General features: G+C 37.1%; 1 protein-coding gene across 3 annotated transcripts; it reads left to right on the top strand.

Annotated features, from left to right (window-relative positions):
* Nucleotides 1–1,719: 1,719 nt before the first annotated feature.
* On the top strand, nt 1,720–13,964 carry LOC309489416 (PC-esterase domain-containing protein 1A-like; the record flags this gene model as incomplete). 3 transcript variants are annotated; one of them, XM_082158192.1, is made up of 9 exons in its annotated part: nt 1,720–1,796; nt 1,948–2,020; nt 2,146–2,225; nt 3,512–3,744; nt 4,784–4,934; nt 5,025–5,259; nt 5,468–5,572; nt 13,608–13,727; nt 13,813–13,955. In XM_082158192.1, the coding sequence occupies exons 2-9, from the start codon at nt 1,963–1,965 to the stop codon at nt 13,953–13,955; spliced, it is 1,125 nt and encodes a 374-aa protein (XP_082014318.1). In that variant the 5' UTR covers nt 1,720–1,796; nt 1,948–1,962. The 3 variants fall into 3 exon arrangements, with proteins under 3 accessions (XP_082014318.1, XP_082014319.1, XP_082014317.1); XM_082158193.1 differs by having other exon boundaries at nt 1,721–1,796; nt 1,952–2,020; nt 13,828–13,964; XM_082158191.1 differs by having other exon boundaries at nt 1,721–1,796; nt 1,952–2,020.
* Between the last annotated feature and the right edge of the window lie 271 nt (nt 13,965–14,235).

A 14,235-nucleotide genomic window follows, 5' to 3' on the forward strand; every position in this document is an offset into this window, starting at 1 on the left:
AATCTAAATCATCTGATTAATTTATGAAATAAAAATAATAAGACTATAGGTTACCTAATCTGCCCTTTTTGTACGTACATGTAAAAGGCTACTCCAACAGGCCAGTTACATTTACATTTTACATTTATTCATTTGTTCAGTTGTAATTTTTTTTGTTATATTGTAAATTTAAATGGAATATTGACTGTAATTTTGGATAGACTCAACCTTGATAGGCTATGCATTAAGCTATTTTAATGAAATGGAAACAAGCAGTCCAGTACTCTAAAACCAGCCATGTGACTTCCCACACTAAAGGAAAAACAAGATAACAAAATGTGCTCTGAGATTATCCACCCAAATTTGGGAGAAGATAATTTAAAAGTCACTTGCTCCACTCTCCCACAAGTGTTGAGTTGGATTTATTTGTTTCTATTAGCCTAAATTAGAAAAATGTTCATCTAACATAAAATTAATCCTAAATCTAGATAAAATGTTATAAGATAAATAAAAAAAAAATAACATAAGTATATCCCAAGAACACAACACTTTTTTTCCACACAACATTTTTGGTATAATAAGATAAAATAATACATTTTATGAATATATTTCAAGAACACACTTCACATAACATTATAATATTTTACAAAACTCAATCAATTTATTTTCATAGTACCCCCACTGGTAGATTCAAGTTCAATTTGATTTTATTTATACAGCACATTTTATAACAGCCACTGATTGACCTAACGTTAAGTGCTTTACAGAACTACAAAATTAAAAGAGAATAATACTCGCATAACAGCACAACACAGATAAGTGCAGCAAAGCTAAGAGCAGCCTTAAACAGGACAGGAGTAGCAAAAACATTATCGGACTTAAAATATAAAATAAGAAAACAGAAATGGCAAAAAAAGTATCAGACAGACTTATCAATAATAAAACAGAGATGGCAGTGTCAGACTCCGGTAAAAAGGAAGGTTTCAGGCATCATTTATGTGTGGAAATAAATCTGATATGAATTGGATGTGCATTTTTGACCTGCCATTTAAGCGGACAGATCGTACATTCTGTCAATGCGAGTCGTACGTCATTAAAAATGTGTATTTTTATAACTGTTCGCGGTACAGATATCTATAACAAATGAAACAACTCTTGTTGAATAACAGAGTATTCATTTTGTTCATTTGTGTTAAATAAAAATCGATCTGGCGCTGAAATATGTTGCTTTTGAAATCATGCTGAGTGTTCGTAGTCGCTGCTGCTGTCAATTTAGCGACAAGCAGTTTCTCTAAATAACGCTGCCTAGCATAATTATTTAGTCTCTCCCGATAGAGCCCGTTTCCTTACGCTTCCTCCTAATCCATATCTTTATCTTGGCCTCACTGTAGAAGTAACCATGGTAACTGATAGAGTTACCACCTAAAATGGCGTCGCCTTCCCGGAATGCAACGCTGCGGGAAAATATCGTGACGTAACTCTTTGATAGCGAGAAAGTTAACCTGCGCATGCGCGGCCCCGCCCACTAAATCCAGCGTGGTGAAGCTGGAGCTCTAGCGAGGGGAGGAGCTGGAGCTCTAGCGAGGGGAGGAGCTGGAGCTCTAGCGAGGGGAGGAGCTGGAGCTCTAGCGAGGGGAGGAGCTGGAGCTCTAGCGAGGGGAGGAGCTGGAGCTCTAGCTCCTCCCATTTGGCTCTGCATCGAGTACCACTTGATATTAACCGCAAGGGGAGCAATATTTAAATTTTCTTCACACTCTTTACAGCTGCGACACGCAATTTATCCTCGCTCGTCTTTTACGGAATTCTTGGTTTAACAGGTATGTTTGGGGGATTTATGGTGTTTGATACAAGGAAACCCGGGTTAACGTTTCAAACCCACCCAACGTTTATCGAATTGTCATTGTTATTACACAGTTTGCGTGTGTTTTGCTTTTCAATTAATTACCGTTACTATGATTTCAATGTGAGGCAGGTAACGGCACGATGAGGCCTGTGGCTCAACTGCTTCACAACAAGTTTGTTGTGGTGTTAGGAGACTCAAGTGAGTACTGACGGACGGAGATTAATATTGTGATAGTAATGGCCTTCGTGATTTCTCACTCTAAACTAACGTTACACTTGATTTCAAAAATAAATAAAATAAGAATGACTTGATTTTCTCTCCAGTTCAGCGCTCTGCCTACAAGGATTTAGTCCTAATCTTACAGAGAGACGCATTTTTAAGTTTCAACCAGTTAAAGAACAAGGTCAGTATCTGAATGCATGTTTCATTAATTGTCTCCTTTTGCTGATCGTAAAATGTACATGTTCAAACATTTCATCTTTTAAATTTAGAAAATTATTTTGTTGGAAAATCCAGATTAAGAGACTATATTTGGTAGCCAATATGGCAGCTGGTTTTTAACTGGTCTAAACTGGTAACGTTAGGCCATTTTAGACCAGCTACAGTTCCAGGTGGCCATATCATTTTAAGGTTGTCAAGCTTGTTTTTGGGACATATTAGCTTGTTGACCAGCTAAAAACCAGGTAGGTTGGGAGCAAATGAAACTGCTGTGTATGTGAAGGATAGGAATATTATCTTATCTCATATAGAGGTTCCTGCACTGTAAAAAATGAATCATGAGTCTTGTAATTTTCATTAAAAAAATTGAGGTGATCATTAAAAATATTATGTATATTTCATTAAGAAAATTGTGGTTCCGTGTTTATTAGAAAATATTGAGAACATTTCACTAATAAAACCAAGAGATGCATTTTCCTATTTTTTTTTAAGGAAACATACACAATTTTAAGGCTTGAATTGAGGAACTGACAAACCTCATAAAATTAAGGAAAAGGGGCTACCTATTTATTTTAAGAGAATTAGCTCATTTATGCGGTTTTATTTAGAGACGCCATTGTTTGTTCCCAGCATGCTTTGCACATGGCTGGAAATGGAGAGTAAATCTTGAAATAAAGTGTTATTTCATGTGTTTTTGAGTAAAGGGAAACATCTGTTAATGTTTAATGTTCAGGTATGTTTGACATTTGAAAGAGTTGCTATTATGTTAAAGTTTTGATCGTTACCATTGTGCAGAAGAGTAGGGCTTATGGTTAGGTTGTGAATAACTGCATTTTTTAAATATTCTGAAGCATATTGTTACATATATGTAGCAATAACTCAGCTAGTGATAGTGCAGTAGCAAGTTTGATTCTGTACTGTCCTAGCAGCATACAGTCTTTTTATAAAACAATATATCTCAAAGTTAAATATAAACAGGTCATATCCATTCACTTGAGAATAAAAAATACTTCAAATAAAAAAGCACATTTCACTAAAAAGTTGTAATTCATTATGTCATAGACTAAATAAATTAGGGCATTTTACATGATTTATTCAGGTAGATTTCATGAATGAAATCAAGCTTTAACTACTCAAAAATATTATGTGTAATATTGTTACCATAATTTTTTTAAGTAAATAGCAGTAACATTTTTTACAGTGTGGCTAGGCAATGTCTGATGATGCATCTATCTTATCCATATATCCTAGGGTGAGGTTTCGTTCGAACAAGATTGCCTGGTGGAAGGTGGCCGGCTTGCCCAGATGAATAACGGCACTGCGTATAGAGAAGTGAGACAGTACCGCACAGATCACCACTTGATCCGCTTCTATTTTGTGACGCAAGTTTTCTCACGGTACATGGACAGCATCCTAGCTGACTTTGAACAGGGCATAAAACCAGACCTGGTTATTGTCAACTCTTGTGTATGGGACATATCCAGGTAGGAGTGCTCGTCATTACACCTTGTTACTAAGGGTGGAACGGTACATGTATTCGTATTGAACCGAGACGGTACGTGCGTCACGGTTCGGTGCATGAATACACACGGAGAATACACGGTATAAAAATAAATAAAACTCGCGTGCAAATTAATTAATGTAATGCGGAACTACTGTTAGATACGTAGGTTCTTTAGGGACACCTAATCTGTAGCTCCGCCTTAGCTTTGAAGCTCCGTGGCTATAATCATTGACAGACAGGCTGCGATGTCAAGTTTGCAATGCTGGAATATGCTGTGTGCCTGCGTGCGTGCGGGTGTGTGTGTGTGTGTGTGTGTGTTGAGAGAGGCGCGGGCGCAATCGAACAGTGGAAACATAAACATACTCCGTCATTTTGTTCATAGGACATCATTCAAACTGCAAAGTGTTTACTTATATTTGTGTACACTCGCAATAAAACACAACATTGTGCTTTTGTCAAACTGTAAACTCTTGTCAAACTGTTTTTAATGGTAGTATTATTTTATACAGAAATAAATTATTTATAATTCAGATGAGAATAAAGTTAGTGTTAATTAAAATTAAGGAAAACAAATATATTGATCTGAAATATAGCAAATAAATTTTAAATTCATTCAGGTACAATTACCAAACATATCTCAAGGTCTTTTTGTCTTTTTATTAATTTAATTAATAAACTAATTATATAAAACCTTTGGAAATGCACTACAGATAAACTGGTTCTATGCCTTTACTTTATTAATAAAACTTATTTAAAAAAATGCAAGGCTTAAGACATTTATTTTCCTTTGGTGGAACAGCCTACAGACATGCACAATAAAAAAAAAAATTGCCTTCTACATTTTTGTTTTGCTTTTCCCTCCATTGTACCGAACTCGTACCGAACCGTGATGTCTGAACCGAGGTATGAACCGAACCGTGACTTCTGTGTACCGTTCCACCCCTACTTGTTACAGACATAAGATATTAAGCTTTTCATAATTATTTTTCAATTAACATGATATTTGTTTTACTGCACAGGTACAGCCGTGAATGGGCCTCAGAGTACAAAGAAAACCTCAACAAGTTCTTCATGAAGCTAAAGACCATTTTGCCAAAAGAGAGCCTGGTTGTGTGGAACATGACTATGCCCCTGGGAAAGAAGATTTTGGGAGGTTTCCTGGTCCCAGAGGTGGGTTACTAAAACATAATGGTAGAGGATGAACCATCATGAACAGTGACGAGAGTCAATAATCCATTTTCATCTTGCCCACAAACTCAGGTTGAACATATGGGTCCTTTATTAAGATTTGATGTGATTGAAGCCAATTACTTTGGAGCCACTCTTGCCAACAAGTTCGGCTTTGATGTGCTGGACTTGCACTTCCAGTTTCGCTTCAGCCTGCAATACCGGATGAAAGACGGTGTACACTGGAATTCCATCGCCCACAGAAAGATCACATGCCTGCTCCTGGAGCATGTTGCACAGGCATGGGGTGTGGAACTGCCAAAACTGGGTGAGAAATGCAGATTGAGTTGGTGCAATTGGTTATCTGAGGTTTAAAGCTGCAAAATAAGTTTCTATAATTTTAAAAGTAGGATATATTGATCCATACTAACCAAACAGTTCAAATAATCACATTTTGAATTAACGACTTGCCTAGGGATGTATGGAACATTTAGTCACCCCTATGTTTGTTCTTCTTTGCTTTGCTTTTTTTGCAGACCAGATTAATGCAGATAATTGCCCACCATTACCTGAGAACCATAGCTGGCAAACGGCTACTTCAAGTGCTCCTGCTCGCCATCCAGATACATTATCAACCAAAGGTTTGGGCTCTGTAAATTGGTATTACTTTTATTTAGCAAATGTGGATCATATATATGTAAATGCATCCTTCCAATAATTTCATAATTTTGGATGACCACAAAATATGGGTGTGGTTACCAACATACTGTCCACAGTTTCTCTATTTGTCTGAACAGGATGGATTCCATTTTGCTATTATTTGTGGAGTAAAAAAAAAAAAAGTTCCATTTGAACTCCTAGTCCCTTCAGATATTAGAGCTGGTCACAAGATGTCTCTCCACAAGCTTCCTGCCAAATCTCAAGAGAAATCATTCTGTTAATTTCGGCCTCCCATTTCTCCTTTACCTGTAAAGTGTTATTTGAATTCTTAGATGAGAATAACTGATATCCTTTAGAAATGGTCTTTTTGTTCATGTTCAGTTTGTATTTCTTAAAAACAACAAACAAAAAAACTTTTATTAGTGAGGGTTTTTTAACATTCTAATTCCTTGTGTTGTGAGGAAATGTCTCGGTTGTGAACATCTAAATGTTTAGACCTTGGAGTGTGGATTCATTTCTTATGGGTTAATGGTTTAAAGGGGTGATAGAATGATTTTATAGGGTATTTCACACTGCTCCTTAAGGTATCCAAATAGGTTATGTAACATTGGTTGGGCTGAAAATGCCCTGGTGGCTCTTTTATACGCCCTAATGCAACCCTGAGAAATAGCCCCAGAATGTAAAGAGCGGTTTTCTCCCTTCTATGGTATTCTCATGAATATTTAGATGAGCTGCACGCTGATTGGTTGGTTTACAACGAGGAATCTCCAAAGCAAAGAAGCAACATGCCCAATGAAGATTGGCAGCACTAACTGTGTATCTAAACTACTATCGAATAAATATTTCAATTAAACCAAACCGTCACAAACAATAGCTACAGGGTGTCTACAGATATGAACAAGTTAAATTTAAGTCTTTTTAAGACCTTTTTAATACCACATTATATGAAATTTAAGACCAAACCTGCAATGGAAATACACACGTACACTTTTTTTTATATATAAGAGATATATATATATATATATAAATCGCGTATCACAAAATATCATTGCTATTTATAGTTACAATATACAGTGAGCTTTTCATATCAGCAGAGCAGACAATATCCAAGGGGCTGTTAACACCTGGTCACATAAATGTGTTTTTGCAAAACGGATTTAAATCCGATCTTCAATTCCCACGCTATACGCAGATTTAATGGAGTGCACGTCACCGAAAGCAACATATATGAGCTGCATTTTATTGATCATCAGCTAAAATTTCTAAATCAAAGGCCGCATTAAGAGAGAGCAGCAACAGCTCTGGTAAGATCATTTCGTTTCTTTGCTTTTAATGATGATGATTGTGTGTTAAGCGTCTGCGACTTACTTTCACTTTGATTGTACCCAGTTTAAAACGTCTTCAACAAACAGTGCAGTTTGCCTCGTATACATTTCCAGGCACCGGCTTTAACCACCACGAGAACTCGTCATTCTCGAGCCATTGCGGCTAAACTGTGTCTGACTGCATGACCACCATTGATATTCCTGAGCCCAGAAAGTAGGCTGTGTATGCAAATTTAGGGGCGTAACAAAGGTACAGACCAGATCCAAATAAGGAAAGCCCCTAAGTGTTACGTCACATCTGAGCTGATTTGAGATCCGACCGTTTTACAGCTGCAGTTTAAAGTTTTGAGATTTTCATATTAAGGAGGTGACATAGGATTTTAAAATTCTGTGGATGGCCATTTTACCCACCGAGCTGCTGCTGTTCAACCATGCCAAGGTAAACTTGGTTTTGCATTCTATCACCCCTTTAAATGCATCATTGTGGAATATTTGATGCAGATGGCTAAGTCCATATTGAGACCACTCTTTGAAACCTGTGTCTGAATGGGATGATACAAAGTCATTAAGATGACCAATACTAACTGCAGATGAAATTTTCTTAGACATGCTAAATGATTTATGTATAGTTCTTCAAATTTTTATTTTGTATTGTATAATTGGTCTGAGGAGGGGATAAAGATACCCAAGTACTTCAACCCATTCTTGACCCATTTAAACCTGCTTTTAATTTGGATTATTTATTTATTTTATAGATTTGACCATTTGATATCTATAGCCTTAGTTTTATCCATATTCACTTCATACGTTCAAATGTACTTTTAGTATAATTGTTTTGAACACGTAAAACTGTGCTGCGTTACCCCACCATTTAATTTGACAAGTAAAGTGACGTACGAGGTAGTAGCCTAATTTAGCACTGAACTTTGTTACTTCATTATAATGAAATAGAATCATGTTATCAAACTTCACTGTTATAAAACTTTATTTCATTGTCTCGTCCATGAACCTAATTTGTAAGTCCCTAATTTATATATCCATCAGGTCCTGGACTAGCAGGATTCTGCTATTTCATCAGGTGTGGTAAAGGGGGTTGATCGTAATTAGATTAAGAAACAAAGATCCTCAAATATTGTACAAAAAAAAAGAATCTAGTAACTAACAATCTACTAGATGTATAGCCATTTTCATAATATATTTGGTTAAACCTTAGATTGCTTAGTGTTCTCATTCTTGTTGTTTAGCTACCCTCTCTCTCTTCTTGGCACTTGTGAATGAAAAAGTCCCACCTCTGAAATATGCTTTTGCACAATCCCATACTATAAGTGGTGATACCGCTGTAGAGTCATCTATACTTGGGTATAATTTAAAGGGACAGTTCACCCAAAAATGAAAATACTGTCATTAATTACTCACCCTCATGTCGTTCCAAACATGAGGAATACTTAAACATTTTAAAGTGGAAATGAAGCTGTCAGTCAAGTTTGCATTATTTAGTAAACTGATTTCCACTTAAATAAATGTGAAAAAATATAACAAACACGATTAATGTAACCATTTTAAAGAAAAAGGAATGTTTTGTTATAGCTTTTGGAGCAATGGTGCTGCCATCTTGCAGTACCACAGCATGTGATGTCACGGGTTGGTTGGGTTTATTGACTGTTTGGATTTATTCACGCACGTTAAAAATATTTACTAAAAGCTTCTTTCTTTGCACATTTTTATTTACTGCATTATCATAATAGGCTCCTATATTAATATATTGACAAAACCGGTAGTACTATGTGAAATCAGACATTGAGCACCCTCATATAGCCAAAATGGCATGATCCTCTTTTTATAACACCCTCTACGAAGATTCAACCGTGAGATTGGTAGTCGAATCAGGCTCCTCCTATCGAATCAGGCTCCTCCTATCGAATCTTTGACTATTCAGGGTCACCCCTATACGGGTTTGTAACTACATGAGGGTGAGTAATTTAAAGAATTTCTCATTTTTGGGTGAACTATCCCTTTAAGGTCTGTTGTGATGAAAGAAATTAATGCTTTATTGTTGAGGAGCAAAGCATTTAGTCTCCATTGTTTGGAAGTTTGTGCTTAGTTCTATGCCCTATATCAGTTCAACAGGTGAATGGTCCAACACGGTCATCGGTAGTATCTTCAAGTTAGCTATTCTATGAAGCTCATCCTTGGGAGTGAAAAAATATATATATCCTAGAATAAGATGCAAGTCTATGGGAGTAAACCATAAAATCTACTATTTGGAAATTTGCTTCTCCGCAGGTCTACAAGTCCAAATTTATGAGATTGGTATTTTAACATCTTGCTCATTTGGGAGAGTGGGGTGTTAGAGATGGGCTGGCTGTCCAAATGTTGTAACATAATACAATTAAAATCCCAAATTAATAATATTCCAAAGCTATGCTGTGTAATTACATTGAGAACTTTAATAAAAGCATGCCTATCATCATTTGGTGCATACACTTTCAGAAGTGAGACCGTTTATAGTAGGGGTGGAACGGTACACAGAAGTCACGGTTCGGTTCAGACATCACGGTTCGGTACGAGTTCGGTACAATGGAGGGAAAAGCAAAACAAAAAAATTGCCTTCTACATTTTTTTTATTGTGCATGTCTGTAGGCTGTTCCACCAAAGGAAAATAAATGTCTTAAGCCTTGCATTTTTTTAAATAAGTTTTATTAATAAAGTAAAGGCATAGAACCAGTTTATCTGTAGTGCATTTCCAAAGGTTTTATATAATTAGTTTATTAATTAAATTAATAAAAAGACAAAAAGACCTTGAGATATGTTTGGTAATTGTACCTGAATGAATTTAAAATTTATTTGCTATATTTCAGATCAATATATTTGTTTTCCTTAAAATTTTAATTAACACTAACTTTATTCTCATCTGAATTATAAATAATTTATTTCTGTATAAAATAATACTACCATTAAAAACAGTTTGACAAGAGTTTACAGTTTGACAAAAGCACAATGTTGTGTTTTATTGCGAGTGTACACAAATATAAGTAAACACTTTGCAGTTTGAATGATGTCCTATGAACAAAATGACGGAGTATGTTTATGTTTCCACTGTTCGATTGCGCCCGCGCCTCTCTCAACACACACACACACACACACACACCCGCACGCACGCAGGCACACAGCATATTCCAGCATTGCAAACTTGACATCGCAGCCTGTCTGTCAATGATTATAGCCACGGAGCTTCAAAGCTAAGGCGGAGCTACAGATTAGGTGTCCCTAAAGAACCTGCGTATCTAACAGTAGTTCCGCATTACATTAATTAATTTGCACGCGAGTTTTATTTATTTTTATACCGTGTATTCTCCGTGTGTATTCATGCACCGAACCGTGACGCACGTACCGTCTCGGTTCAATACGAATACATGTACCGTTCCACCCTTAGTTTATAGAGTGTAGGGATGGGACGGTATGAAAATTTCATATCACGTTAATGGTGACCCAAATTATCGTGATTATCAATATTATCACGGTTTTGTTAAAACAAGATGAAAGTGTTCAAAAATAACTGATGCTCACACTGAACATTTCAACAAGTTTTATATTTGAAAATCAACAAATAAAACAAGCAGCTCTATGCACTTTTTTTTTATTTATTTATTTTAGCAAGATTATATTCTGTGGCATTTCTTCGTCGTCAATAACGCATAAAACAGCGCACATTCATGCATTACAACGGACGCGCTCTCTCGTTTCATTCAAATACAACTTCCGGTTTTGATTGTAAACAAATCAACTCTGATTTCATATTCAATACAGAGTTTGATAATATTGTTGTGATAATCTTGTCTGGATGATTGTTTTGTACGCTGTACAAAATTAATTTATAAACCAGCAAGATTTGAAACATTAATCTGCCTTCCGCCATTCCTTCTCGAATAAAAAAAACAACAATGCTGCGCCTGCGTCAGCCTGTTGCTTATAGGTCATTGCTAAATTTAAAATTTGCCTGTCTCTGTATCAGCATAGACACTCCTTTCTTTCTCCCTAATGGATGAGAAGAAAAGTACACTTTATCTGCCCATGACCTCTTTAATTTCTCATGTTCCGTGACAGATGAGTTTCTTGAAAGAAAGCTATCCGACAGTTAGCAACAGAAGGCCCTTAACATTAGAGCTTATAACCTTTACAAATCCCATTATTGGTGAAATAAGGGCAAACATGCAGCAAACTGTATCCGGTTGTTAAGTCGTGACGTAACCAATACTCTTTCCGGGTCCAAAGTCCAGGTCCTCTCTACCTACCTACCGCTTTCGCTAGTGTTTTGGTTATTATTGAGTGTTTTTACAATGCCGCAGTGCTGTGTCCCGTGTCCCGAGCCAACTCACTTCAACCTCGTAAATCTTCTTTTTCATTGATGCCTGGACTCTACCCTTAATTATGCCACCTGAGTGATGAGCTACACTAACCACTCTGTTGGTGTTAAAGGAATTTAAACCCTTTTTGACCGCCAAGCAGGGGTGTCAAAATTAATCGTTTCTACGATGCATCGCGATGCAGACGAGGACGATTCGGTATCGGTTCAGTAATAGACCATAACCGGTTATAATGTACTAACGCTTTTCTTACGTCATTTGTCGTGTACGTGCTTTGTTGCGGTAGCATACAATGGCAGAGGGAGGTGAGACGCGAGTGAGAGAAAATTAAAAATGCTACTTTAAACTACTTTAAAAGCCAACATCTGGGCACATTTCGGCTTTTATGAACAACGTGGTAAGCACGACCTGCAGAAGACACGCGCTGTGTGCGCTCATGTCACGCACAAATAGAATATGCAGGAGGTAATACCACTAACTTGATAAACCACGTTAGCCGTTTTCACCCCGAGCTGTTATCGCCCGGCAGAGTCTGACTGCTTTAGAGTAAGTGGATGAGCTCCGTCACCCGAATCCGCAGCCAAAAACAAATCACCCACCCGCCCCAATAACTTTCTCTGATTTAAGTATCCGCACCCGATGGTCAAATTACAATTATTCTGTGTTGTTACGCGTGATTATAAATGGATGATCGTCACTTTCAACAGCGGACTCGGCGACGGTTGATGCGCGCATCTTTAATAGTAACATAATACACTGATTAATGAGCGCTGCTTTTAAATGAACATTTCTTTAAAACAAAATTTATTTGACAGATTTTCCTTTTCTTAGTGTCATAAACAAGCTTTAATCCCTTGAAACTTAAACTGGAATGTCACTGTTTCTGTCACTGCAACTTCCCGAACAGGCGAGCACATGCGCGCAAACATCACTTTTGAAGTAAAATTTAAAATTGAGGATGCGATGCATCGTGATATCGAATTGAACCGGATCGATGACATAATAATCATAATCGAACCGAACCGTGAGACCAGTGTCGGTTCACACCCCTACCGCCAAGGGTGCCTCACTAAGAAGGACGTGATCGTAAATAAATTTACAGGTTCCACCCCAAGCGGGAAGGAAGTCGACCGGAAGTTGAAGCCGGCCGCGTGCCACCATCTTGTAGCAGAACTTCACCTGCTGTTAGCATCCCATTGACTCCCATTCATTTTGGCGTCACTTTGACAGCGAATAACTTTACATCTGAGGCGTTTGAAGACTCAATTTGTCCATTATTTATTTCTAAAGAAACACGACAATGTATAAAATGCTCCATTACCATGTAGCTTACGTTATGGCCCAGTAAAAACTGTTTTTGTAAAAGTAGGCTAACGATTGCGTCATAACCACACGACACTCTGTCGCACAGTAGAGAGATTACCGTATTGACGGGAGGAGAAGCTCGCGGGCAATCGGGGAGACGTGGAGGCAAAATGACAAAATAATTAATCAGAATACCTAGCAAAAGTTTCTCCTGCTCGTAGCTCATGGACACCTCCTACTCACGATCTCCGTCTCTGCAAGATTCGGAAGGGAATGATTCAGATTTCCCATGCCACAGCCACTAGAAGAGGGACGGGTTGCTCACGTCACATCTACGTCGTCAAGCTCGGTTTGAGTCTGCGCGTCAGGAACGGAAGTCCTAAAAAATCGCTGAAAATGGGCTTCACTTGCCTCAATTGAGTTCCAATGAGATGACTCTGTCCATTTCTTATACTGTCTATGGTTCCACCGTTGTTATTTCTGGACGAGAGGAGCGCTTGGACCCAAAACGTCACGCGTGACGTCAGACTTAACAATCGGATAGACAAAAGGGGGAGGAGGGGAAGGAAATGGGTTGTTATACAACTAACATGTTGGCTAATATGTAATTGAAACATTTTTCACTATTACTGTTTTATTCTATTTTTGAGCGAATAAATGCAATCTTGGTGAGTGTAAGAGACAGACTTTAAAAACTATTTAAAAATCTTAACAACCCCAAACTTTTGAATGATAGTATAAGTTCATATAGATTCCTCCCTCCCCTCCTCCCTCCAAGTAATTCAAAACATACCTACAACTATGGTAACAATCAACCACTCTTGAGAATTCTTGAGAATTCACTCAACCAATGTAATAATTCTCATAATGATTAATTTTGAACCACTAATTGTACAACATTTAGAAAGCACTGGGGATATTGTAGTTTTAAGTCATGTTTTTGTTTTTATATTAAACATGACTTAAAACTACAATATCCCCAGTGCTTTCTAAAAGTGACCGTTTTTATTCTCATCTTCCAGGTCCAGTCGTCCAGGGTCAAAGGATGGTCAATGGCTTCAGATCAAAGCTCTGCCATGATGATCTGCCACCCCACATGACTGCAGGTTACCCGAGCTTTGGAAAAGAAACCTTTTACAGAGGTACAGATTTTATTCTTCTCTCAAATCATCATGATCTGATATTAATATGATAATGCTAAAAAAGGCTGATTATGTTTTTTTTTAGGTGCTAACAATTCAGCTGCTGCCCCCAACAGGCCAGTGAACAACTTGAAGCTGAAACGCCGAAAACCATATACACGAGAGAGAGACCACATCCCTACAAATATTAAGTCCATCAAGAAGGCATATCATTGTGTATGGCCATAATACACAACACTGTTGTTTTTCTCCAAATTTTTTTTTTTTTTTTTTTTTTTGGAGGGTGTACGTTAAAATATGCACTAAATTCTCATTCATATTTTGTTTTAAATTATACGGTTTCAATGAATGTTATATGATTCTTAAAGTAATTTCCCACATTGATGAAAAATAAGGACCACAGAAGATTTGACATTGTTTTTGTTTTTAAATAAAAAGAAATGTAGTTTTTTTTACAAAAGTGAGATTTATTTCTTCATCTGATGAAAATTATGTAAACAGGCTTTTG

This window comes from Leuciscus leuciscus (assembly GCF_965113295.1).
Source record: "Leuciscus leuciscus genome assembly, chromosome: 2".
Taxonomy (NCBI): domain Eukaryota; kingdom Metazoa; phylum Chordata; class Actinopteri; order Cypriniformes; family Leuciscidae; genus Leuciscus; species Leuciscus leuciscus.